The 26,270-nt window shown below is 40.4% G+C and overlaps 1 protein-coding gene across 1 annotated transcript; it reads left to right on the top strand.

Moving 5' to 3' along the window:
• BMPR1B (bone morphogenetic protein receptor type 1B) lies at positions 1-26,270 on the top strand. Its single transcript, XM_062493833.1, has 10 exons — positions 1-149; positions 7,544-7,646; positions 8,617-8,719; positions 14,733-14,829; positions 15,670-15,808; positions 20,491-20,683; positions 21,145-21,442; positions 23,841-24,016; positions 25,278-25,408; positions 26,145-26,270. Exons 1-10 carry the CDS (start codon positions 10-12, stop codon positions 26,268-26,270), a joined length of 1,506 nt encoding a protein of 501 aa, XP_062349817.1. The 5' UTR covers positions 1-9.

Here is a 26,270-nt window from a genome sequence, read left to right as displayed (position 1 = left end):
CTAGACAACATGCCCTTGCGAAGTTCTGGCAAGCTGAGCATGGAGACCAGAAAAGATGGTGAGAGTACAGTCCCTGCTCCTCCACAGAAGAAGCTGTCCTGCCAGTGCCACCACCACTGCCCTGAGGACTCGGTCAACAGCACCTGCAGGTTTGTGGGACAGATATCTGGTGATGACACGTGAAAAAACATACTTTGTGGTAGCTCAGCAATCCCAAGTTGGGTGTCGCAGTTTTGTTTAAGCAGTAATATGTAAATGACTTGTTTTTCACTGTGTCTAAAAATCAGAAGAAATTTTTACCTAGGTATCAGCTGCATGGTTGTTGTGTTTTGTTTTGTTTTCATTTTGTCTTGTTTTGTTAGGACATACACATATTTATCATTTTAGATAATACTTGTTTTAATGCATTGCGTATTAAATATTCTGAAGGTTGAAATTTGTTTTTAAAGGTGCATGCAGTTAATGAGAGGAGACCTAATGGAGATATACTGAAATGTCACTGAATGCTTATGGATTTATAATCCCTCTCAGTAGAATAATATTTATAAGAACCCTGACCTTCAGGCTCCTTGGAGGAGAGGCAGGTCCAGATGTGCACAGGCTCCTTGAAGGCTCATCACTGGTCTGTTGCACTGGCTGAAGCAAGCAGAGGTGACTGAGGGCACCTGTGGGGGACCAAGCTGCTGTTCCCCTCCCCAAAGCAGCTCTTGCTGGACACATAGAATTGCTGTTGAATGAAGGTTGAGTGAACCTCTGTCTTGGCTCGGCGTACAGGTACAGTTTGCTTTAGCTGCAACAAATTTGGGCTGAGCTCTTCCTGTTCCATATGAGGAATTTGAGCTTCTCTTCTGGGCTAGAGCAGGTGTGATACTGGAGACACCAACTATCAGCCAATAGTCTGGTGGAGCTGTGGGAGTCAGAGAAGCATCAAAGTAGGGCACAGATGTGAGCCCAGCTGGAGATGCAGTGCTGTTTGAGGTGAGATTGTCTAACATGGTGTCATCTCTTCAAGGCAGCATATTTCAGAGATAAACAGGGAAAGCCTAAGGTTGCTGAAGGTACTGATTGCTTTGTTAAGAATTAAGATGACTGAATTCTTCTCAGTCTGCAGTTTCCAACTAAAATGTATCGAAGTTTTGGTGACAGCTGTAAATACCATTTCCACTTTCTAACCTCTCCCTACAAGCCCATGCTCCAGCCAAGAGTTAGACATAACTGCTCTCACATGACAGTCCATTTTAGAAAGCTATAAAACCCACTCTTATATCAATTTGCTGATCCCCTACAGTGTGAATCAGCTGTTTCCTGTTCCTGCCCAGCAAGAGCCACAGCTTTCATATGTGCTGTCTCACACACACAGCAACAGGGAATTTGCAGATGACTTTTAAATCCATGAATTAGGAAGCACAAAGGGATCAGTGTTAAGGAACTGATTGAACGAGGTTTGTCCTCCAGCTGGGTAGGCCTGCTGTTGCACATCGCTTTGTAGACATTCATTGGCATGAAGTATTTTTCATGGAACTGTGAGTAAATGTCCTGTTAGAATGGATTTGTGCATTTTCCCTCATTGCAGTACTTTAAAGTAACTCTCTTCAGAGTCTCCTTTATGGTGTCAAATGTCAAACGTTTTTCTAGGTGTAAATGCCCAAAGATAGGCAGTTAGGTGGTAATAAAATACAACATTGTAAGCCCTTTTGTCTTCATAATCCTTGAAGACTACAGGCTTGAATGTTCTGCTTTGCTGCCAGAATTATTTCTTTCAATTAAGACACCAAAATGATAATTGAAACAGGAATTTATCCCTCAAATATTAATCACTTTTCTGTCCAGTTAGGAGTTTCCTGGAACAGTCAGGAGACTTGCTTTAGATCAACTCTTCTGTTCTGCCCTGTGCTGTCACCTGAGCATTACCCACCTTGCCACTTGCCCAGTGAGCAACAGCATAAATGAAAAGTTGCCAAGGAGTTTGGAGTAATAGAAAGAAAATTAAATTAATTTAAATGCACTGCCTTCATGGCTTGTCAGCAGTAATCCTGTCCATGATAGTGATCATTGCTATGGCTCCCACTGCCTTGGTGTGAGAGCTGCAGTGAGGTGTGAAGCACTCAACACCCTGTGTTTTCCCTGCATCTGTTTAACTGTTCGTGCAATAATTCATTTTATTAATTCCCTACTACTTAGCTGGAATTATGGATTACAGAGGAAAGAAGATTCTGAGCCTGTTGTTGGGAAAGAGTGGTTGCTAGGTGTCTGGTTAGCTGGTAATTATGTATGTGGTTAGTTGGCTGGATAGAGACCAAATTTCAAAAGATTTGAGCACAATCAACCAGGTTGGTGGGGATTATTAGTGTCCCCTGAGTTTTAGGATGATCCTACTAATCAGGCAGTAACTTTTGTATTTTATTCTATGTGAATGACTGTTGGCACAATTTTAAAGCACTCAGGACTATAAAGGAGTTTCCTTATTTTTAAGTTCAAGAAGTATAGATTGCACTGTTTGTCTGAAGAATAAATTTACTTCTTCAGATTAAAAGTTATTGTATTAATTATCTGCTCGCCACAGATGTAGCCACTAAAAGCATCTTGCATTTTATATTTTTAAGAAAAAATTAAAAATCAAACCTCTTGTCAGCTCTGTCAGTCTGTTAAGCTTTGGGCTGTGCTTGGACTGTCAGAGTTTGAACCTGCCAGCCCAACAGGAATGAACCAGTGTGTTCAGGGGCACCCAAGGGCCTGACAAAGCTCTGACACCCAGGAAATTCGCTGAGTACATCCACAGTCAGGGCTTGGGCTCTGTAAGCACAACCAGTGTGCTTACAAGGAATCTTACTAAAGCAGTGAAGCATTTTATGAGCCCAGGAGCAAGAACCTCTGAAAGTTCAATGCAAAAGCATTTCCAGATGTGTTCAAATTAAAACTCTCAGAATAGAATAGCTTGCCGTATTGCAATCACCATTAACATTTTCTCATAGAAAGCAGTCTGTCATCTCACATGAAGATTTTTATCTGCTACCACAGGTATTCAGCTTTAAAGTATATATCTGGCCCACAGTTCCAGGAGTCTGAATGCTTATATAAAAATGAGGACATCTGGTGGCCATTTAAAATCCTCTCCATAATTGTTTTGTAGAAATTTAAAAGCCAGTATTCTTTAACCACATCTATATCAAATCCTCCATCAGCCTGCTGTGTTCATATACAGAATTTCCCTTTCTTTGTACTTCTGCAGTTTAAGTCCAACAGTACTTTAGAGAGCTAAGGACAACACTGCAGCTAAAAAGGCAGAATGCTATTCTATCTAATCAGAAAAGCTGTAGCTCTAGTTAGAGTGTGCTTTAAAAAACGGGGCAGTCTGTGCGTACAGTGAAGTTTTGTAGGGTGTCATCAAGGTAAGGGTTGATGCCAAGGTGTAGCAAAAGGTGGCCAAAGCAGGAGCTGAGGCTGTTATCTTCACTCACCAGGACCCTGTTTCCCCACAGCTATGTGACCACAACAGGCAGAGACAGCTCCTGCAATAGCCCTTCCCATGGCTGGAGACAGGCACTCCTGTACCAGTGCTCAGGGGTTCTCTATTGGGGGAAAGAGGGGTTGTGCACTCAAGGTCCTGAAAGTTAAAACCTTTGGAGAATCCTCTGCTGTAAAGGGCATGTTAAACTGCTGCATGTTGAAACTTTTACTCTTCTTTCTGAACATCTGTGTGATTCATAAAATGCTTTCAGTAAAGAAGGTCAAAGCTGCTTTGAACACAACAAAAACCTTGTTTTATTGTTCCATTTCAAGTTTTCTGTGTTCAAAGTGAATGCACGGACAGTTGTGTCTAATCATAATTAATTGCATATTTTAAAACGCGGTGTTACGTCTAATTGGCTTTGACTGTAATGGGATTGCAGTAGAGGCAGAGGCTAATTAGGTGCCTTGTTGCACTCTATGTTCATGCACAAATAAATGCTGACAGTTTTAAAGATTGGGCTGATAAAGTTTAAGTTCCTATGTGTTGCCTACTACATTGTATTTCTGCCCAACCGTGTCTTTGGTTATGTAAAACAATAAAATATTTAAGTTGCTTTTTCAGCGTTACCAAAGGTGATAACTCACTTGCGTGATGTTACTTTCATTCTCCTGTTTTCCAGATAATATGAATTTTCTTTCTCATTTGGTATATAGAAGAATAAAGACTTTGACAGTGGTCAGAGCACTGAGTTCAGAAAACCTTTGTTTTAATTCAGCTTGAATTTTTAGGGAAAAGCTAACATTTTCTGATAAAGGAGCTATGGTGAGATCTTAAATGTTATCCTTGTAATTATTAAATGTTTATTTTTAAATTTCCTCCTTTATTCAGGAGATTGTTTTGATCATTTAAAAAAGAGTGCTGAGACTTGTCGTGTTGGATGGAAGTGAAAAGATGCTTGTGCTCTTTCCAGTATCAAAATGAGGAATATAAAGAGGAAGAGTAGGAAAAAGTAATAATAATTGTATGGACTCATTTGAAATCAAATTAAAGATAAGGGGTATTTTCACCAATTTATGGAAGTTACCTATCTCCTTGTGATAGGCATTGAATGAGGGAAAGTTGATGCTTTTCAGAGTTCTGTGTTGCCTTCCCTGGCTGTGTCACACACTGCCAGAGCCGGATGGGAAATCTCCAGCAGGCAGATTTTGGTAGCTGAGGAATCACAACTTCTGTGAGAAATGGCTGCTGGCCAGTGGGAACATCTGTGTGAGCAGATGCAAAGCTCTTGGCCTTGGTTTCTCTCTTGTGACATTTTAGGAAAGGTGTGAGTTAAGGTCCCTTCTTGCTTTGTGGTAATCTGTAACTGTAGCAGCACCTTCTATATCAGTGTCTGTCAGTGTTTCCCTATTAACTCCCTTTATTTTCCTGGCATTTTGACCTGGCTGTAAGAATTCACTCTTGGCAAATATATGACATAGCAAATCTGTGCTTTTTAGTAGTCGCAGCCAAAGTGAATTTAATCACTCCCCTGCACCATACTCTAATGATGGTGCTTCAGTGGAGGAGGTTACTGGTTGTGTACCCAGATGTATCCAGTGATAGCACACTGAATTCCTTCTTTACACACCATTTGCAGAATCAAATTACACAAAATTAGAATTGACATTACAGACTTTAAAAAAAAAAAAAGAGTAGTTCTATACTGCAATTTTTTTTTTTTCTGGGAAGTGGAGAAAAGGTTTTTCATACTGCTTTGAAGTATTAGTGATGTACAGATGTTTCTTTTTCTGTAGTCACCAAAATAAACATAAAATTTGAGACTGTGCACACATCTCTGACTTGTTTCTTCCTGGCTATATTAGTAAGAACAGTTTCATTTCTACCCTAATCAGGTGTGAGGTGGGTAATCAATAAAGCAGCAGGGGTGTGTGCCCTGCCCTTTTCTTGCAGTGTGTGGTCCATCTGTGAACCAGGAGAGCAGGTCAGGGCCGAGAGGGGGGAAGCAGGTAGGAGATCATTCTTTCTTTTCAAAAGAGTCACTTCTCCCTTTCACCCAAGCACCTCAGAAATTCTCAAAAAGATAATGAGTTCTTACATTGCATGAAAACTTTTTGTTATTTGGATTTTTCTTAGAGCTGGAGACAAGCAGTACCAGTGTTTATTCTGCTCAGCAATGCTATTTTTTTTCTCTCACTTTTCCTTCATTATTCTAAAGTCTGTAAAGAGCATGAATTATTCTTATTTTTGGAACTTTATAGCTTATTTGTTTTGTTCCACCCAAACTCATATTTTCTTTTTAAATTTAGAGTAAAATTTTTAGAGGGACTAAAGTGCACGAGGAGCCCGATTTTAATTTTCAGAAGTGAGCTAAGAATCAGAATCCCATATGACAATTCAGAGAAATAGAACTAAAACCGACTTTCTGTGGTTTTTTTCTCCCTTTTGCAAACAATTTGACTTTTCCTTACCCTGCTTTTCTTTGATGACCCAAGAGTTTTGGGTTTTTTGCTGTGGCTGTTAGCTGTGGAGTCCATTTTTGTGTTTCGCTTGATAGCAATTTATTGTTTTGTTGCTCTGTCCCCTGGGTTAAACTTCCTCATTACTTTGAATCAAAGGCACCATGCAAACAAATAAAATCTAATATAATATAATATTCTACTCTAATGGATTCCTTACAGTCTCTCTTGGCAATCCTATTGCTCCTATCTTTTCAGCTCAAGCAATGACATCAAGGTGATTGCTGCCCAGAAGGGTTACTGTCTCCTTTGCCTCACTCCAATGTGCAATGTCAAAGAAGGGTAGAAGTCATCACTGGCTTCTCTGGGAAACTAATTTGTAAGGTGCAGTTGGTTACTTTTCAGATCCAGAAGACAGTAACCCATGATAGATTGTTATTTGAAGTAATAAGCTTACCGTGGCTAGACCCTGCCCCACTAATATAAAAATATGCTACAGAAAATGTTTGACATGATCCTATGCAGCATCTCTTGGTCGTGCAGCTAATACTTACAAATTGTGTTTGTCTCTTAAATGTGTAACTGTGGCTCTCGTTTCCTACATCTTCATTGCCTTTGCTGATGGTGCTCTTTAGACTCTTGTTTCATTCAAGTAAGGAGCAAATCATCTGAAATTTTGCTGTATTTAAGTTTTCTAATCTTTTTTTCTTTTTATTTCCTTGTTTTAACTGAGTTTGTTTCTTCTCTTCTGAAAAATACTCATTGCACATAATAGCCAGTGTTATTTTCCTGAGCAAAAAACAGAATATTTTATTTTTCTGTGACTTAAATGTCTTATATTAAAGAGTTTTTTCTTTATTTTTGGATCTTCTTATTGCGAATCAGTCAGTTTTTATTTCTTACATGTTACGTACCCCCCTAAGAGTACTGAGAACTTAATGTACAGCAGTCTCAATAAAATGCAGCCACCCTTTCCATGCCCTTCACTCCCTCTTTCCATAGCATTCAGGCATTTGACCTTCATCAAGGAAGGACATTTATCACCACCACCACCATCTAGCCATCTGTCAGTATAATTGCCCTCCCTGGTGCACGTTCCTGTAAACAGAAGCATTTTGGCTCACTTCAGGCTTATAACCCAAGTAAACATCTATGAAGGGTGATGATGATAACTCAAGGACTCATACACAGGAGTGTTGCAGTTCACAATATGATTAAAACAGGAATCACAAATCACTCTTGATAATATTTTACATTTAGTATCTCAAAAATGTTTCTTTCTTCAGGTCTCTACTGTGGTGTAAATATTGGTGCCATGTTCCTGCACTCAGGGCAGGCTTTGTGCAGCTCTGAAGCTTGCATTGTACAGGTTTCCAAAGTCTTAACACACTAATGACCACAGGCAGAGAATGGGAGTGTTTGTTAGTGGGGTTTAGGCTGTGATATGTTGCAAAGGTAAGTGCACAGCTCCGAGGCAGAGCCTTCTTTGTGTGTGCAGGAGCTGGTCTGCAGCAGCCCTGGTGTGTCCATTTGTGAATGGCAGATTTGCCTGGCAGGGAGCAAAGTTTAAGACAATATTCAATAGCACATTTTTCACTTCCACGCCTTTTCCTCATTCCTTCTTTCCAATCTGCAGCACCGATGGCTACTGCTTCACCATAATAGAAGAGGATGAGTCTGGTGGACATTTGGTCACCAAGGGATGTCTTGGATTAGAGGGCTCAGACTTCCAGTGTCGGGTGAGGAAGCATTTTCTGCCAGAGTGTCACTTGAATTCTTGATAATTTTCAATTAAAGTGCAGTCAGCAGACATTGCTGTGGCCACATTTTTCACTTCTGTTCGTTTAGCAGATAGTTGATCTGCGCTGATTACTGAGGGGAATGCATTTGTATCCCCAAAAGATGATACTATAGCTCTTCCTAATAATAACAACTCATGGTTTTGGTCTTGGCACTGCTGCTACTAGTAACATTCCCACTCAGAGGAAATTTGAATTTAGAAAATTGCAGTCTTAACTCCTCAAATCTCCATGCTAGGTAAAGTTAGTTAGGCTATTATTTGATGTACTGCAGCAACATCTGTGTCTTACATGCAGTTGCACTTTGGTTTGGGACTTTTGGTGCCAGATATTTTCTTCAAGTACAATGATAACCTAATGGAAAACAAGTATCACTGCAGGAATGAAAACAGTGTGGAAAATGGAGCAAGGTGGTTCTAAGGTGGTTGCCTTTCCTCATGTTAGCCTTGAATGTTAACCTTTCCTCATGTTAACCTTTAGATGAGCCCAGGAATGGTCTAATCATTATGGCTAATGGAAGGTATTTTATCCGCTCCCACGAGACCAGAAGCTGCAGCTAAATTCCTGTATTATCCTGGCTAACCTGTTTTGGATACCCGTATTAACTCATTTTTGGTCTAACTGGTGGATGTATGACTTTCACACTTCTGACTTGCACCATTAGAAAAAGTCAGTCCCCTCTACAGCATTAAGGCACCAACAGGAGTAAGTTAGGAGTGAGTTAATGTCTTAATTACCTGGATGAAATATTGCTGGATACGCTGGTTGGCAGAAATTCTTACTTCACACATCCTAGAAATCCGTAGCAGATCACAGTCCAGCTAGCAAGCACATCTTTCAAGTGCCAGAATGACCCTGTACATTTACAACTATGTAATGACTTGCTTTCTATCTAAATTGCTTGTTGCAGGACACTCCTATTCCACACCAAAGAAGATCTATTGAATGTTGCACAGGCCAAGATTACTGTAACAGACACCTTCACCCTACACTGCCACCACTGAAGAATCGCGGTAAGGGGAAGAAGATCCAGTCCTAAACTGATCTTTTCCTGCTGTTGGTCTTTGTGCTTTAGGGAAAAATAGAGCGCAGACTGAAGCACCCCTATCCAAAAAGCACGTGACTGGAGAGATAAATGGCATTAAACAGTATCTCCCCATGCCTGTAGGTTGTGTGTGGAGTGGTGCTGACACTTGCTGTTATTTCTGTTGTACACATGCAGCAAACACATTGGAGACACATTAGAGTTGCATGATGCTGTCCCAGCACAGACCTGCTGAGCTGTCACAGATCATCTCAAGGACCTAGGCTGGTCGTGGCAGAGGATGACTCTTACTGTTAGCCTAATAATAAGATGGAGTCCTCTCTCCAGCCCCTGTAACATGCATTGCTGTCATTCATCACTCCACACACAAATTGGTCAGTTGAAGTTAACACAAAGTTTTTCTTATTTGCAGGACCTGATCATCCTGCACTAGGACAATAGCGACTCATTAAAGTGTATTTTTTGTGTGAAAAATGTAGCTGAAAATAGAATGTGGGGTAAGAACTCACACATTTTTAAAAAGAAACGTTATTACAAAGCAAATGGACATGTATTAACTTAGTAGATAGTGTGGCAAGGTTTAAGCATTTTTGGTTTTTTTGTTTAAACACTTCCTGAAAGCTGGTAAAACTGTTTTTGTCTGGGTGTTCAGAATACATTTTATAGAAGTGTATTCCTAAGTAAGTGTAAATTCATCTGTAATAAACTCTTGGCATTGACAGGAATTGTGGTAGTCAGTATTGAGTCCGTTCAGAGTTGCAGAAGAATTTTTAATTGTGGTGTTCTGTGTTGAAGATCAGATCGGTGGGCAGATGTACTCTTAATTTCACCAACAGCAGATATTACACAAATGCATGCTCAGAGAAGGCCTTCACTCATGTAAGCTGTTCCCTTCAGGCCTGTGAAATCATGCACAGATGGGCTGCAGAGTCAGCAGAGAGTAGTATGTAAATACTTCACGGTTTACTAGCAAGGCATTAAGGCAGCAAAACCTCATGAAATTCTGACTTCCAACAGAAGAGTTATGTACTACTTTGTTGGTTTATTTAATTCTAAGAAGTTCTTTGGACTGAGAGAGAAGCTCCAAAAAGCAGTCAGTATTTGTTCACACTTACTTAGTCTTTCATTAAATATAATTTTGGAAAACACTGCCATGATTTCTTCTTGCTATTGGCTGAGTTTATTCTGCATTAGGACTACTTAAAAATACTGAATCGGTGCCTAACACTAGACATCCATCTTATTTAGATTTTAGTTATTTGGCAATGCTATCTGCTGCTTATACAAGTTTTTGGTAGTGGTAGGAGTTGTTTGGATCGATGCTGGGTTTGTTTTATGTGTATATAGGGTATATAAAACATTGCTTGAGAACCACTGTGGCAGACCCATTGAACAGCAGAGAGAATATTTTTTAAAAGAAAAAATTCAGAGTTGGAGCAGGGTTCTAGCTGTTCTGTGTTGCAAAGTTGACTATTTTAGCATGACCGACAAAAGGTGATGTAGTCACTCAACATACTCAGAAGACTTTTTTTTTTTTTAAATAAGCTGTCACATTATCAGCTTCCTGAAACTGTTTCGTAGAAATGCATTTCAGGAACTACTTCAATAAATTTGGCTGAACAGGGCTGAAGTCATCACCTTTACTAGAGCCTTAAGTTTATATGTCATTCTTGGTGCCAGGCCTGTTTTAATTTGTCGCTGCTGTATCCCAGTATGAAACCTCAGAAAACAAAGCCGTATTTTGAACCACAGACCCTCACTGCCAATCGGTACAAATATTGTGTACAAGTACATGCTACTGCCAGTGCCCAGTACTGTTGCTGTGATCATTGTTTCTATTGTCTAAGTAATGTTAGAATTGTATATCAAATTCAATATAAACTGTAAGTACAGAGAAAGAGAGGTGAACTTGGAATAACCTTCTGGCCTTCAGGGTTCCATGAAACATACGTATGCTCCCCAGCATCTGAAAAACAGAAATTTGGCTTCTGATGAACTCACATCTGAGGTGATACCTCATGGGAAGCAAAGCCTAGGGAGAGCATGCAGCTGCAGGTCAGAGGCTGTTGAGCTGAAAATTGACCTATGCACCAGGGTAACAGCTACAAAGGCAAGTGACTTGTGTTCTCTAAGTGCTTTTCCAGGATTGGCATGTGCTACAAGGCCAGATTTATGCCACACCCTATCCTTCTCCTCTCCCCCCTGGAAAGAAAGGAGAACTACATACATGAAAGTGAGAGCGAAAAAAATTAACACTAATGCAAGACTTGTTAAGTAAGATGGAAGAAACAACAGCTAAGCCTGAGTTTTGAGCTCATCTTGGTACAGAACTAGCAGGATAAAATATCCCAGAGAAACCATTAAATCCTCGTGCCAGCTATACATCTGTCTTATTAAGGAAATGAAAATCATGATTGAGTCTGATACAACACCTCTGCTTTAAACAATAAAAGATATTCCTGGAAATCCCAGTGAAAGCCCAGCCTGAGACCAGTCAAAAGGAGAAATATGTCTTTACTGATTTAGAGCCTATATAAGCAGAAGTGGTGGTGCCACCGTGTCTGGCTCCCTGCCTGTATAGCTAGTGATGAATGGGCAAGGGAATGATTGGAGGAATGATGGGGTTTGATGTGTGCACACAGTCTCCACGCCTCAGATTTCACTGCCGTTTTTACTTGGATAACTGCAACATTCTGAACTGGAGGGACCTGAGGTGGGAGGAGAACCTCCTCTCCCTTTGATACACTGACTTCTGAACCTTCTGGGTGGCATTCAATGCACTCCTCAGCATGTCTCCCCTGATGACAGTCAGTGAAATGAGTGGTGGAGGAGGGGGGAAATTGCAGGAGAATAACAGAGGCATCTTGGTCTCACCAAACTCCCTGCTGACACCAGCCTGCATCAATGTTTTCCTGCAATATGGAACTGTTAATGTGCTGTTTGGTGGGCTTCGCTGTTACCAGCCAGCCAAGGTGTGTGAAGAAGATTCCCAAACCTACTGTGTATTTGTTTTGCCCTTCGCACACCGTGCTCCAGGTAATCACTCACTGCTGCCTCTGTGGAAGCTGCTGCTTATTCTCATAACCCTGTTGCTTGGCACCTTGCAGTTCCAAGTAACACAGCAGTAAAATGCACAGCACTGGACTCCTTAAAGGACAGAGAACTTCCATCATGTAAACTGGCACTGTCCAGGACCCACCACAGTGTTCACCACAGAGCTGACAAGCAAGTCTCTAGGTAGACTCACAGCTGAGCTGCCCCATCCTTCCTCCTGGTCAAGTAGTGCAGGGAAGGCGAGGTTTGTCCTGCTGCTCTGTGGGGAGCAGCCTGCGCTGGAGGTGCAGAAGAAGAAATCCAGCCCTGGCTCAGTGCAGCAGAACAAACGTTGCTGGTGTAAGGATGGGGGCTTGCATTTAATCTTTGTGTTGTCCACGCACACCAATGGGTTTATGAAGTCCTCAAGTTAGCAAGCAAATGAAATCCTGCCAAAATGCTTTAAAAACACAGGAAGTGTTTGAAAGGTGGGACGATAGCTTGCCATCAGTATTGCCTCTCAAACAGCCAAATAAATAGAAAGGCATATGGAACTTTCTCCTCCTGTGAGAGCCAGTTGAATGCCTGTGCTGTGCACAGGGAGCCACTGCTAAAGCTGTGCCACTGTCAGCACGGGGGACACCACCCACCACAAGAGGGTCAGCTCTGCGTCTGGTCAAAGTCTTGTCATCTGCTCCCAGCAAGATCACACCACATTCCTTTATGGCTTCCATGCTTTCCTTAGGCTTGCTTCACATAATTGCATTTGGGTACCCAAAGGACTTTGCAGTGTTGGAGCCTGAGTTCGTTGAGTTGGAGCCTTCTGGCCTCTGGGAAAAGCAAACTGCATTTATTTACTTTTCTGAGTGGCAGAAGCCCGTGAGCAACATGGAGCATAAGGTTTGGATCACTTAAATACTAAAAATTATGGGAATTTGATTCAAGATTTCAGCATGTTTATCGTTCCTCTCCAAATGTACATAATTGTACACGCACACGTAGCGTGAACAACTTCATGGGCAATACTGTGTCTGCAAAAATGCACAGATTTCCATGGCTTTAACATCTAGCAGACACAAGTATAAGATCTGAATTGTTCCCTTTGCCTCTGACATCAGTTTTCATGAATTACTGTTAAGCGTGGAAGCCCATCGTGTTGTACTCTGTGAGGTACACAGGGGGTACTGTGTTGCACCCTTGCTGTGGATGGTTATCCAGGTTTCTCCCAGGTGTGGAATGCTGCTTTATGCTCTGCTTATTTATCTAGTGGGCTGTGACATCTGAAACTGTTACAGCCACACATTTTGGAGGGAGCTGTTGGCTGGCACAGGCTGCTTACAAAGCACAAAGCAGAGCCCTCAGCCCTGCTGAGCTGCCGTCGCCTTCGCGAGAGCTCTGGATTCCCCGGTGGACTCTCGGTTTCGACCCACAGCCCACTTGGAGTGGCAGGCCAGGGATAAATCTGCTGTGGCAGGAAGAAGGATGGGCTCGAGTGTTTTCCTGATAGACATCATGTCAGTGTCCCCTCTCAAAGGCATCAGCCATGTCCTGAATGTTTACATTGTTAGTGCTCCCAGAGCAGGTAATGGCAGGTTAAAACATGGCCAGTGTGATCAGGAGGTGTGTTGGTAGGTAATCTCTGTTTGTAGTGGAAAGGGGAAGGAAAGAAATTGTTTGGGAGCAAAAGAAAAAAATAAAAAGAAGGAGAAACCAGATCTTTAAAATAAAAGAGTCTGAGAGTAAACTAAGAGTCCCTTAGGAATTTCCTGGTCTCATTACCCTTGTAAATCTGAAACATAATAACATCGTTCCAGGACCAGTCAATAAGGATAGATTTCTTGCATTCTCTGATGTGTCAGGCACTGGAGTGAAGGATGCAAGACAGCAAGGCTGGAAGAGCTTCAGGAAACGTGGCCCTCATTTGCATTCTCCCATTATTGGTAGGGTTATAGGCTAAAATACTATAATTTTGAGAGTTTGGGTGAGAGGGGAGGTTAGAAAAGAATAGAGCTGGATGTCTTTGTTTTTCAGCAGAGAAGCATGCATACAGCTTTCTTGCCTGAGCTGAGAATACAAATTTGGAGATTAATGTTGCACTTTAAAGGAGAATACCAGTCTGCTATATTTAATGGTTTATATGCAATTTCTAAAGCATTTTCTACAAGGTACTTGACACATTTTATTTTCAAAGTGTTTTGCAGAAAAGCTCCTGAAGGATAGTTTGCCAGCCTGCGTAGGAAGGACTTGCTGGCACACAGGGCTGCTGTAGAGCAAATGGAAAAGAAATTCTTGCTCAGGTGTTTAAAACAGGATCTAAGAGGCAAATTTTTGTGTAATGATGGAAATAATACACTTTCAAGGCCTCTCATGGCCTGCCTTGTTGGAGGTTGAATGGTCTTCTGTATGTTCCCTTCTAGGATAAATGCAGTTTGGTGGATTTTTTTTTTCGTTTGTTTTTTATTTTGTTGGGGTTTTTTGTTTGTTTGTTTTTTGCTTTTTTGTGGTTTTTTTCTTTTTTTTTTTAATTTGGGTTTTTTGTTTGTTTTGTTGTTTTTATTTTTTAATATTAACTACTTAACAGGATGCTACTTAATCTGAGTGTTTAAAAAGGCAGTAATTTTTGCATGTCCTGACTGATCAGGTTAAGACACAGAGCTACAGGTCTTGATTTATTTTTTAATTCAGAGACAAACAGGGAATTGCAAATCAAGGAGATGCTTTGCCTGAGTGAGGACTGAGAAAACAGATAGGCTTTTGGAAGTGTCAGTTCTCTCCTGGTCAGTGAGGGTCAAAGAGGAAGCCCACAGAATGCCTGGGGAATCCAGGTATTCCTGTACAGGAATCATGAGAAAAGAGTGGAAATGATCTTGTGCTCAGTGCACTTCTGACATTGACTTTATGCCATCTCCCTTTCTAAATTTTCCACCTTTCTCATTTTTTAACCCCAGACTTTGCTGAAGGAAACATTCACCATAAGGCCCTGCTGATCTCAGTTACTGTTTGCAGCATCCTTCTGGTGCTGATCATCATATTCTGCTACTTCAGGTAAATAAGGAATATTTTGGTAGCTTGTTAATGTTCCTCCCAACATTTATCTTTTTATAGGTTTAGGAATTTGAAAAAAAAATAGAAATGGACCTCAAAGAAAGAAAGGAGAAACTGTAATTTTATCATTAGAAAGAAAAAGTGTACTTTATTCATGCTATTCACAGGTATACCTGTGTGATGAATTTAATACAGAATCTTTCACTGACGTCCTGAAAAGCCATTCAGGTGGAAGCACAGATTATTCTTTATTGAGAAGGCCAAAGGAAAAATTTTATAGGGAAATTTTTATAAGGGAAATATACCTAAGACTTCTAAATTTGTTCATGTGATGAAGAGGTGATCATGAAAAAGAAGATGATAGAGGAATATAAGTAAATGTGCCTAGAATGTTATCATAATCTACATATTTTAATAATTTGGCACATTTTTTACATATTACCAGATTTCATGACCTTACCTCCTCTGGCTCCTAGAAATGCACTGTAGACAGTAAAATAAAGTTACTTGGTCAGTGTTTTAGACATATTTTAGTTTCTGAAAGGATGACATTTGGTTGCTTTGCAAATTTACCCCAGACTGCATGGCCTTTGAGTGTTATACTTGAATTTTGATGCTGGAAACAGTTGCTAAAAATAAAATAAAATAAAATAAAATAAAATAAAATAAAATAAAATAAAATAAAATAATAATTTTGGCGAGTGAGTCCAGCATATTCCTCAGGGAAGCATAGAAAGCTGTTAGTCTATTAATGAAGGAAACGTGAAGGACATGTGCATTATTCATCGCACATGTGTTCATTGCATTCAAACCTCATTTCATTTTCGTGCAAAACGTCAGATACAAACGCCAAGAGACAAGACCCCACTACAGCATCGGGCTGGAGCAGGATGAGACCTACATTCCCCCTGGAGAGTCCCTGAAGGATTTGATCGAGCAGTCCCAGAGTTCAGGGAGCGGTTCTGGGCTCCCTCTCCTGGTAAGGAAGCAATACTATTTCAATGCACACTTCAAAGGCAAAAATATGCACAGGGAGAAGAGGCACAAAAAATACATTTATCTGTCCTCAGTTGTTGTTTTAGGTTTGTTTGTTTTTGTTTTTTTCTCTGGCAGAAATGACAAGAATTTAAACTGGAGAAAGCTGCTTTAGAAGCAGGGGTCTTTTTTCATGTGAACGAAGCCAAAAAAGGTTAGGGTTATTTTTCTACCTCAGTTCTTTTCTTATTTTTGATACCATAGGGTAAGTACAGGCTAAAAGAGCTCATGGAAGCACATCAGGATTTACTGCAGTGTACAAGACAGCACCTGGCCCACTGATCTTGTTTTCTTCCTTTGTACATGCATCACACAGTAGGGTTTCAAACGCTGACACATCACCTTTTCCTAAAGGGAACTGGAACTTGTCAAACTTGGAACCTTTTTATTTGTAGGGTGCACTTTGCATTCAGAAGTCAAGGGGGATTTTTTCTCTTGTAGTATGAGAATCTCAAAGGTTAAAGGCACAGGGATGGAATTTGTGATTATTTCTGAACAGACTCCATGATTTCTAAGCCTGCTGAAAAGGCAGAACATTCTGTGGCAATAAAGGGGTTTTTTTCTCTGGGGATCATCACTGGAAGAAAAGAACTGGTAAAAAAGCTAGGTTACTTATTTAAAATAAGTGTCTCTGAGAAATTGGAATAGATTTCATTTTCATTTTTCAGAGTGGATACATCCCTCCTGTCTTCCAAACCTATTTGTTTGTAGCGATGCTATTACTGTAGGTGTTATCCAGTTTCCAAGTAGCCTGTACTTTCTGTCTGGTTTTTGCCCCCACATATCTTTTAAACACCCTAAAGAAGACATTAAATGGGAAGTTTTACATTTCCTTTAAAATGGAGCAACAGGCTGAGTTTGTTCTTGGCTTAAAGAAAGCTCTGTCCTATCCCATACCAATATCCTTCCAGCACCCATGGAAAGGGAGAGATCTTGTGTGCAAGCTTAGGACCGTTTGTAATGGTTTTCCAGTTGTTTTAATTGTGAGGGATTCTTCCCTTGTTTGCTTTGGGGTTTGGTTGGTCTTTTTAGATTTTTTTTTTTGCATAATACCTGCCACATCAAGGTCTTTGTCTTCACTTGTTCCAATGACAGAAAAAAAAAAAAGTAATAATTAAGAGCAAATAAGAGGGACAAGGAAACTTGGTTGTAATTCTCTGAGAGGCTGTGTTTCCAGCAGCCCATGCAGGTAGCAGGTGCCCTGGGACACCTCACAGCGGTGCATGGCTCAGTCCTTCATCCCAGGGTCCCAAAAAAGCTGGAGCAATGCTGGTTATGACTGCTTGTTCTTTGTGCCTTCCTCTGTCGCAGTGAGCAGGTTGAAGGAGGGATTTGTGGTCTCAGTGGTATCCCCAGGTCTGCTCTTGAAGTGGATGGAAAACCAACTCCTGCTACTTGTCTGCTGTGCCACTGCTCCGTGACGTAGAAACCATCCAGTCTTCTGTCAGTCCACTTCTCTCAAGCTTGGAGACTTTGCAGCCACTAGACCAAGTGTTTTTCCTCCTGGAACTCTTCCCCCCCATCTCCCCTTGCTTACAAGAAACACACACAATTGTTTCTGTAAGTAGTGATTTTGGGTGGAAGAGAAGAAAACGGATCTTGCACTTGGCTGTAGATCTTTGCTGCACTTCCCAGACAGTAACAACCACTGTGAGTTCACCAGGAATGCACAGAGTGATACCTATGGGCCCATGCCTGAAACAAGTGTATGGAAAGTGCCTGGCAATAATTCTCTGGTCTTTAATGTGCAAGAGCTTATTTTTAACCTTGCTTCTTACACAAGGACTGAAACATCCAGGGCTATAAATTCAGGAAAGAAAGATGCAAATTTAATGCAAAATGTCACCTTATGCTAACCAGTAATGTTTTTCTTCTGTGTAGAACATTTATTCTAATGGGTACAAATATTATACCCGAAACAAGTATTAGCCAAGAATTTGTTAGTATGATGACGTGCAGCAAGCGTTCTCCTGACCTGTCTGTACCTCTGTCAGAAGAGTTTGCTGCAGGTCAAATGCTGCAAAATGGTCTGTCTGAAGAGATTGCTGGACTACAGTTTGTTCTCTACACATTTGGTCTCTCACACATTTTTTTTCATCATTTCCCTTCCAATGAACTTTGCTTTTCAAGGGACTGCATCCAAGCCATAGGTATGAATTCTTGGTTCAAAATATGAAATTTACAAAAGGTTGGTTTGTCAAAATTTTCATCTGCAGTAGCTGAACATGTTTAGCTGGATGCCAGAAAAGTAGGAATAGTTGGTAATTGGATTGTTTCCACTCAGGGAGAGGAAAGAAAAGGTCATGTAACCTTACCTGGCTGCTTACAGAGCTCAAGCAGCAAAATACACAGATTTAAAAAGAAATAAGAAACCCCCAGCCCCACTCAGTGTAAATAACTCACAGGAGAACATAATTCAGCATGCTTATGGAATCAGTTCAGCCAACAATTTTGATTAACCTATTTGTTTTAGAAATCATAATTGGTTTATGATTCAAGAAGGAGCTGAATTCCTTAAAATAAAATAAATTGTTCATAGGAAATCATTTGACCAGTTCTAACAAGACAAAACCAGGTTAAGGCCTTTCACACAGTATTCTGCCGCCTGAAAACCCGTAACAGAAATGTGTTTTTCATTTTCTTAATGTAATTTAATAAGGAACTTTTCATCATTAAGTATTGTAATTGCATGTACTTTATGATGCCATTACATATATTTACGCAAATTAAGTTATTTGATGTAACCACATTATTGTTCAGGATGCATTTTTAAAATGGATAAAATAGAAAGCAACAATGCTAAAATGACATTACAAAATGTTACAGCAAAATTCCAATGTAATATAACTATTGTTCAATCACTATATGAGAAAAGATAAATCAGTTTTAAAAATTAGGCTAATCACTATTGTTGGCTTTTATTGATGTTAATCAAAAATAATGGCACAGAAGCTACCATCTTGAACATCTAATAATACAGTGTAGGACGGGAAAAATGGAATTCTCTTTAAATGACAGAAGAAAATTGGGATATTTGGAATAGCTTTACATAAATACCACAGTATGTTTTGCTTCTTAAAATTGTCCAGTATGAAAACCAGTGTCATGCTTAAAAAATGAATGATAGAAGTGATGTAATAGGTTTTGAGTTTGTCTGTGGATGCACATTCATGCTGCAGTGGGGTTGTGGCAGTCCTGCCTGGCATTACCAGTCTAGTGGTTTCCACTGGACTTCCCAAGCATAACAAAGGAAGAAAATTATTTTTAAAATCAAGTTTCACTCATTTCTGTCAGCCAAGATTGCAAAAATGCTTTGGATTTCATGAAATGGATATGATTTTGTAGGGATTCAGTTATAGCAGTTAGATTCACTTGCTGCAATAAATTCACTTGCTACTGGTAGTTTATATCTGGATGGTGGCAAAATGGAGCAAGAGGCTACAAATTTGAACTTGTCCAGATTTTGCCAATTGTTGGAGCCAGATGAAAATCTCCTTGCGTTGGTGGCAATGTTCTTTCAAACTCTTACAAATCCTACCTGACAAAAACTCATTAGCTGTGGATTGAACTGGCAACGCTGTGGCACAAGAGGGTGACATTTTAATCTCCTGTTATATTAGCACCAGGCAGAGTAAGCCATGAAACCCAGTGAACTGTGTTGCAGCAACCACTTGCATTTTTATTTGTGAACTTTTAGAAAAACATGATCTGCAGACATGCGGAATCTGATGAGATTATTGGTCTCCGTTTGTCCAAGATTTTTTGTGGCTGTAAAACCTTGTTAAATGTAGAGGCAGTCTGTCATCCTTGATAAGAGTATCTCTGCAATGCTGCCATGGACATTGACCTTGCAATACCCACGATTTTAGCCTTAGCTCACAGTACAGCCCCTGACAAAGCTGGCAGACACTGGAAAGCTGTTCTTTAAAATATTTTTGGGGAGAAATTGCTTTTTATAAATATGTAATTATGGTTATAAAATCAATGTAGGCACGTGTGTTTTGACTCTGAAAGTAGTGGTTGAGATTCCTAACACCAAATGTATATTTAAACATATATTTTGAAATAATTAGGCATGGCAATTTCAAGGAAGGTGATAGGAAGTATTGTCAAAAAAAAAAAAAGGGGGTGTAATTTTGCTGGTTTTGGAGCTCCAATAGGCTTTTGACTCTTGTGAGCCCTAGTCTGGAGTCTCAGCAGTGTAGACTATGTAAACAAGCTTCCCTATGTTAATGAAAATGTGTTTCCTACCTCTATCAAAACTTCCCAAAAATAACCAAAAATAATTCAACCAAGTGCTACATCCCACAGAAAAATAAAAAAAATTAAAGGTGCAGGGACAAAAATTTCTTCTACACAGACTGATGGAGTTTCTTGAAAGACCACAGTATGTCTTCAGTGTGCATGGAAAGGCTTCTCTGTAGTGGTGGGAACGTCCTCAGCAGTGTGTCCTGGAGAAGATGGAAAGCCTCTGCAGTCGTGGAGGGTTGATGAAATCCATGTCACAATGGCTGCGTATCCTACGCTCTTCTGGGCTGGCTCTGTGGGAAACAGACACAGGAGGAGAGAGGTGAATGCAGAGATTTCCACTGAGCAAGGTGTAAGATCTGCCTTGGCATTTCACAGGTTCAAAGGACCATCGCAAAACAGATTCAAATGGTGAAGCAGATTGGAAAAGGTCGCTATGGAGAAGTCTGGATGGGAAAGTGGCGTGGTGAAAAGGTAGCAGTGAAAGTGTTCTTTACTACAGAGGAGGCCAGCTGGTTCAGAGAAACAGAAATCTACCAGACTGTCCTGATGAGACATGAAAATATTCTTGGTGAGTGAAGTGAAAGAGAGCTATTTGATAGTGGACAGGTTTTTAAGATTAGCAATTTTCTATTTGCTGTTATCTGATGTCCTTTCCGATGTGCTTTGTTTCCTTCTGTGCTCTGCAATTAGCCACCCAGTGCTTTTCAAAGAAAAGTTGTTTAAAGGAATACTGAAACATAAATAAAAGTTTAAAAATAATGGGGTTTGGGGGTTGTTGTTCCAAACATAACATGTCTGTTTCAGCCACTGGTATATCCATATTTGGGCTTCTGAAAGTACATTAAAGGCTAGAGGTGAGGCACAGTTTCATGGAAGTAAGATGAAAGGAAGTAAATACGTTATTAAAACAAAACTACTGAAATGGATGACAGGTGACAGTCCAGAGTTCTGAACAGTCAAAAAAAAAAAAAACCCAAAAATCCCATGAGAAGTATTGAAAATATCCTTTTTATTTATTTTTTTTTAAAGGATTCATTGCTGCAGATATTAAAGGTACAGGATCTTGGACCCAGCTGTATCTTATCACTGACTACCATGAGAACGGCTCACTTTATGATTATCTAAAATCTACTACTTTGGACACAAAAGCCATGCTGAAACTGGCTTACTCCTCTGTCAGTGGCTTGTGCCACCTGCACACTGAGATCTTCAGCACTCAGGGCAAACCTGCTATTGCCCACCGTGACCTAAAGAGTAAGAATATCCTGGTGAAAAAGAATGGCACCTGCTGTATAGCAGATTTGGGCTTGGCTGTTAAATTTATCAGGTGAGTGGAAGTGAGGGGGCTGAGGAGAGGTAAATAAATCAGGTGCAAAGGTTTCCTTAGTTGTTGGCTGAATGTGCACGTGTGGACAAGCACCTGCAATGTGTGTGCACACCTTCTGGCTCTGCTCATCTGTGTGTGAGGTTACCTGTGTGGGGAAGAATGTCATGCCAGCACCTCATGCAGGTCTGTAATAAGTTGCTTTTTGATTATTTGAGCACATTAGCTGTGTTTGTATAAAGGTTCAGTTTTCATTACTCTATCCTCCATAGCTATCCTGCTGTTGCTGGCATGCAGTGAAAGGATGTAGCACTGACAGCTTGAAGTCACATCACTGAGCTTGTCACTGAACCATTTAGCTTGTCTTATCCCATGAAAACTCACTCTCAACTTAGAGAGAAAAATACTAATAATTTGCACGAGTTACTAACTAGGATTTATTGAAAGGGACCCCATTTGGGCTGCCTTTTGTTCCATTTCCTACAAATCAAATTGCCAAAGTACAGATTTGATTTTTGAAATGGCTTTTAAATTTGATTTTAAAAAATGGTTGTGTGTTTAAACAACTTAGAAAGGGCAGACAAGTAGAACTTACTCACTCCTGGGATTCATAAGGAGACGCTGATCTTTGACAGCTCTGTTCAAAAGGTGCTTGAGCTCTCAGCGGTGGTCCTGGTGGTGGAGACGTGTTCCAAAGTTTCTGATTTTTATGTACACAGAAATGTGTCCAGAATACGTAGACTGAAGGTTTCCCTTTCAGAGGTCAGCTTTGAAACCGTGCACTCCCTGGAGTATTAAAAAAAAAATAATAATAATAAAAAAAAAAGGAATTCTGTGCAAATCTTGAACTGAAATTATTCAGAGTGAAAGGAAAGAAAGGTTTTTATGTGCTCTCCTTACTGTTCACTTACCTGCCAGGTTGCTTGGTGAGACAATTCCTTTATGAGCCTGACCTTTCTTTAGGAGAGAGGAAAGGAATACTTTTACTTTGAGGAACAGAGGCCTAGAAAACAACAACTTGAAAATACATTATTAAAAAGTTTCAGAGAAGAAATTCACCCTTTGCAGGTGTACTTTGCCTGGCAAATACAGAGCAGCACACTGCTTAGCTGTGAATGAAGAAGAGCTAAGAATTGCCAAGTGCTGTTACAAAAGAAGGTGAAATATGGATTTTTCACACTCCAGATGGAATTCATGTTGTGTACTTGGCTTGTTCTCATACTGGATCCTTCCTCGGACAGCATTTCCCATTCAAGAACAGGGAACAGAAAATAGTTGGAAGGGGTGTGCTCTGCTGAAGCTAATGATTCTAGTTAATTTCTTTGTTTCCATTTCATTTGAAATATTGCAAGATAGTGCAGGTCACTGCATTTATGTTATGTTCTTGTAGGTGTACACTAGTGCCACTGCATATATATGATTTAATGACTGTGTAGGTGACTGGTTGACCACAGACTCAGATTTTCTTCGTATCAGTAGGTGAAAAGTAAATTGCCATACATGAAGAAAACTACAAAAATCTAATTATTCTGCGAGCTTCTGATATATCTATCATATTTAAAATACATACATTTTGAAGGCAAGGCAAGGAAAGAAGACCTTTTTAAGCAGCCAGAATAAATGCCATGTATAAAGTTTTTAAATATATTGGAACTGATGTTCCAATATATTTAAATATATAATATTTAGATATATATATATAATGTAATAATATATAATATATTAACTCAGCTGAATCTGAGCTAATAAAAAAAGCAAGAATCCATTGCCATAATTAATAGGATTTTTCTTCCTGTATGTTGTCTCTTCTGGTCAATATGTGAGGTGTGACACATTTGCTTAGATGTTCTTACGCATTTTATCTCTCTGTGTCTGCATATCTCGATGCGTAAAGGTTGTGAGGGATCAAACATAATGCATGCATGCAATAATAGTCAGATTCATCTTCCTTGCAGATCTGATTTGCTACAGCTAAGAGATACTGCCTCAGCTACTTAGTATTCCTCATTAATTGCTGAGACTGAAGCATTAGGTGGTGGAGTATGTTAAGAAAACAGTGTTTAATGAAGATTTGATTGTTATCACTAACATTAGAGTTGGGTCTAATGCTAATGAAATCTCACAAATGTTACAGCATCCCTGTTGAGTCTTATCTCCATTGTGGTTCTGCATTGAATGCTTAACATAGCCTCAGGCGGGTCAGCCTTTTAAGGAGGGTTGCCTTCACACTAAGAGGCTTTTCTTGCAAGAATTGTTCTATTAAGATTGTGCATTACTTTTGACCTTGTTTGAGAGTGGATGTGGTATGGATTTACTACTTATTCCACCTAAATTGCTTTCTTTTCAAGCCACTTTACTGCATGTTTGATGTGCTTTTTTCCTCCTTTTTTTTTTTTTTTAGTGATACAAATGAGGTAGACATTCCTCCAAATACCCGTGTAGGAACAAAACGTTATATGCCTCCTGAGGTGCTGGATGAAAGCTTGAATAGAAATCACTTTCAGTCCTACATCATGGCTGATATGTACAGTTTTGGACTCATCCTTTGGGAGATAGCAAGGAGATGTGTTTCAGGAGGTAAAGAGCTGGGAGGCCACTTTTAATTGTGTCGGTGAACATCCATTACACCTTTTTCTGTGGGTAATTGTTTTTACAGTAATAAACAAGTGTGGGTAAACCATACAGGTAACTCTCTTAATATCTGTTCTCTTGTTAAAACTTACTTTGAAGCATCAGTCAGTGCTATTTCAGCAGCAGAGATTTCGACTGTATTTTAATGGCTCATCTGAAGGCAGTGGATGCCTGCACTGAGGCAGTGTGGAACTCAATTGAGGATCTTTTCTAAAGGCATCTGGACTAAACTTTTCTAAAGGTTTCTGCTGGACTGCAGTGTTCAGCTAATTTAGCAGAAAGAAAATAGTGATTTCTTAGTTTAGTTAAGGGTTAAATGAAAGGAGGAGGACAATTAATTTGTGCTTTGCTGTGCTACTCTGAAACAATCTGTTTACAAGACAAATAACAGAACACTGGAGGGAAGTGGCACTTATTACATCACTGTCATACGAGTGATGTGCTTAATTTCCCTCTTTCTGCATGTAGAGCTCAATGTAGTGCAGTAGTGATGGGTGTTGTTACCTCTTTTGCCACTGAGAAAGTTAAACGCACAGAAATGACTTGGTAGCAGTTCTGTGCCAGTTTGGTGGTGAGAGTAGAGCATGTCTGTCTTGGATCTCTGATACCTGCAACATACCTTATGGGTCTTTAAATCCTGCAGTATTGTGCTGAGCGCTCACCCTAGAGGAGCTGAATGCTGCCAAGGAGTAGCAGGATCCCTGTGTTTAGAAGCTGGGTATGAGGATTGCAATGGTGTGAGGTGAAATCTGTAATGTTTTTGTTATTGTTGCTGTGCACAAAGACTGGTACCTTGCTGTGTTCTGAAAAGGCACAGAAATGCCCTTTAGTATTTTCCAGGTTCACTGATAAGAAGGAGACCTAACTCAAGGTTAATTCTCTCTCAAATTATTCTGATACAGAGCCTATGCTAATAGCTCTTTCTGTGAGAACTTATTGGAGATTGCTGGACTGGACAGCAGTGGTAGAAACTGTGTCACTTGGCAAGTTGCTACAGTTTTGGATTAGGATACCTGGCCAGTCTTTACACAGCAATGGTTACATTGGAACTTGACTGTGGAATAAACCTCTAGTGCAGGCAAGTCCTTTTTAAGGGCAGCAAGCCCAACTGTTAGACAGTATGGCCAATCTGTTCTAAAATGAGAGGGGAAGAGGGGAGTCGAAGTTATTTTTCTGCAAGTGACAGGCAGCTAATTGCTTCTTTCAGGAATAGTTGAGGAATACCAGCTTCCATACCATGACCTCGTGCCCAACGACCCCTCGTATGAGGACATGCGGGAGATCGTCTGCATCAAGAGACTACGCCCCTCGTTTCCCAACAGATGGAGCAGTGATGAGGTACCCATCGTCCCTCTTAACATGCAGTCTGTGCTTTAAATCACTCAGTGAGTGAGACTGACCCAATTCTGCATCATTTTGAGGGAGGAGGATATTTACCATGGGTGCTGCCATTTGGGAATAGCAGCATGTGGATGAATATTCTGCGGGGAGATGAAAGATTTAGGTGGCATGAGATTTGTGAATGTGAGGGAGAGAAACAACCTCCCTGGGCTGCTTGAGGTCTTGTGCAACAGCCAGTGTGAGAAGATCTAATCAAAACTCACCCGCCTCATCCTTTCCTTAGCCAAGTCCCTCTGAGCCTTCAGATTGGGGCTGGAAACACTGGAGGCAGGAGTATCAGTTCCAGAAAGGGATTTTGTGTGATGGCACTCAATGTTTGGTCTGCTACCACACGTGTCAAGGATTGAGGAGGCTTATTGCAATAGCTGCTCTTGATTAATTGGTTAGCATCCTTGGTAATCCCACCCCAGGCATTGCAGCAATAAAAGATTAATTTGTTACTGCACAGTGCTTGTGTATTACCGAAAATGCATGTATAAAAATCTACAATAATCTGCATGAAACATGTTTGGCTGGTCTGGGCAGTGCTGGTGGTGTTTATGTGTAACACCTTTCAGGGTCTGCACTGCCCTTGGGATAAACCTTTTCCCTTCAGTTTTTCAGCGTTGTCAACAACTGCAGTCTCCTCTTGCACTGATCCCAGTGGGACTTTCTCTCCCACTTCTCTCCGCAGTGCCTACGGCAGATGGGGAAGCTGATGATGGAGTGCTGGGCTCACAGCCCTGCCTCCCGGCTCACAGCCCTGCGCGTCAAGAAGACACTTGCCAAAATGTCAGAGTCCCAGGACATTAAACTCTGA

The sequence above is a fragment of the Cinclus cinclus genome, chromosome 5, assembly GCF_963662255.1.
Source record: "Cinclus cinclus chromosome 5, bCinCin1.1, whole genome shotgun sequence".
Taxonomy (NCBI): domain Eukaryota; kingdom Metazoa; phylum Chordata; class Aves; order Passeriformes; family Cinclidae; genus Cinclus; species Cinclus cinclus.
Note: the sequence above shows the minus strand (reverse complement) of the source record. Positions and strands in the feature narration are given on the sequence as shown.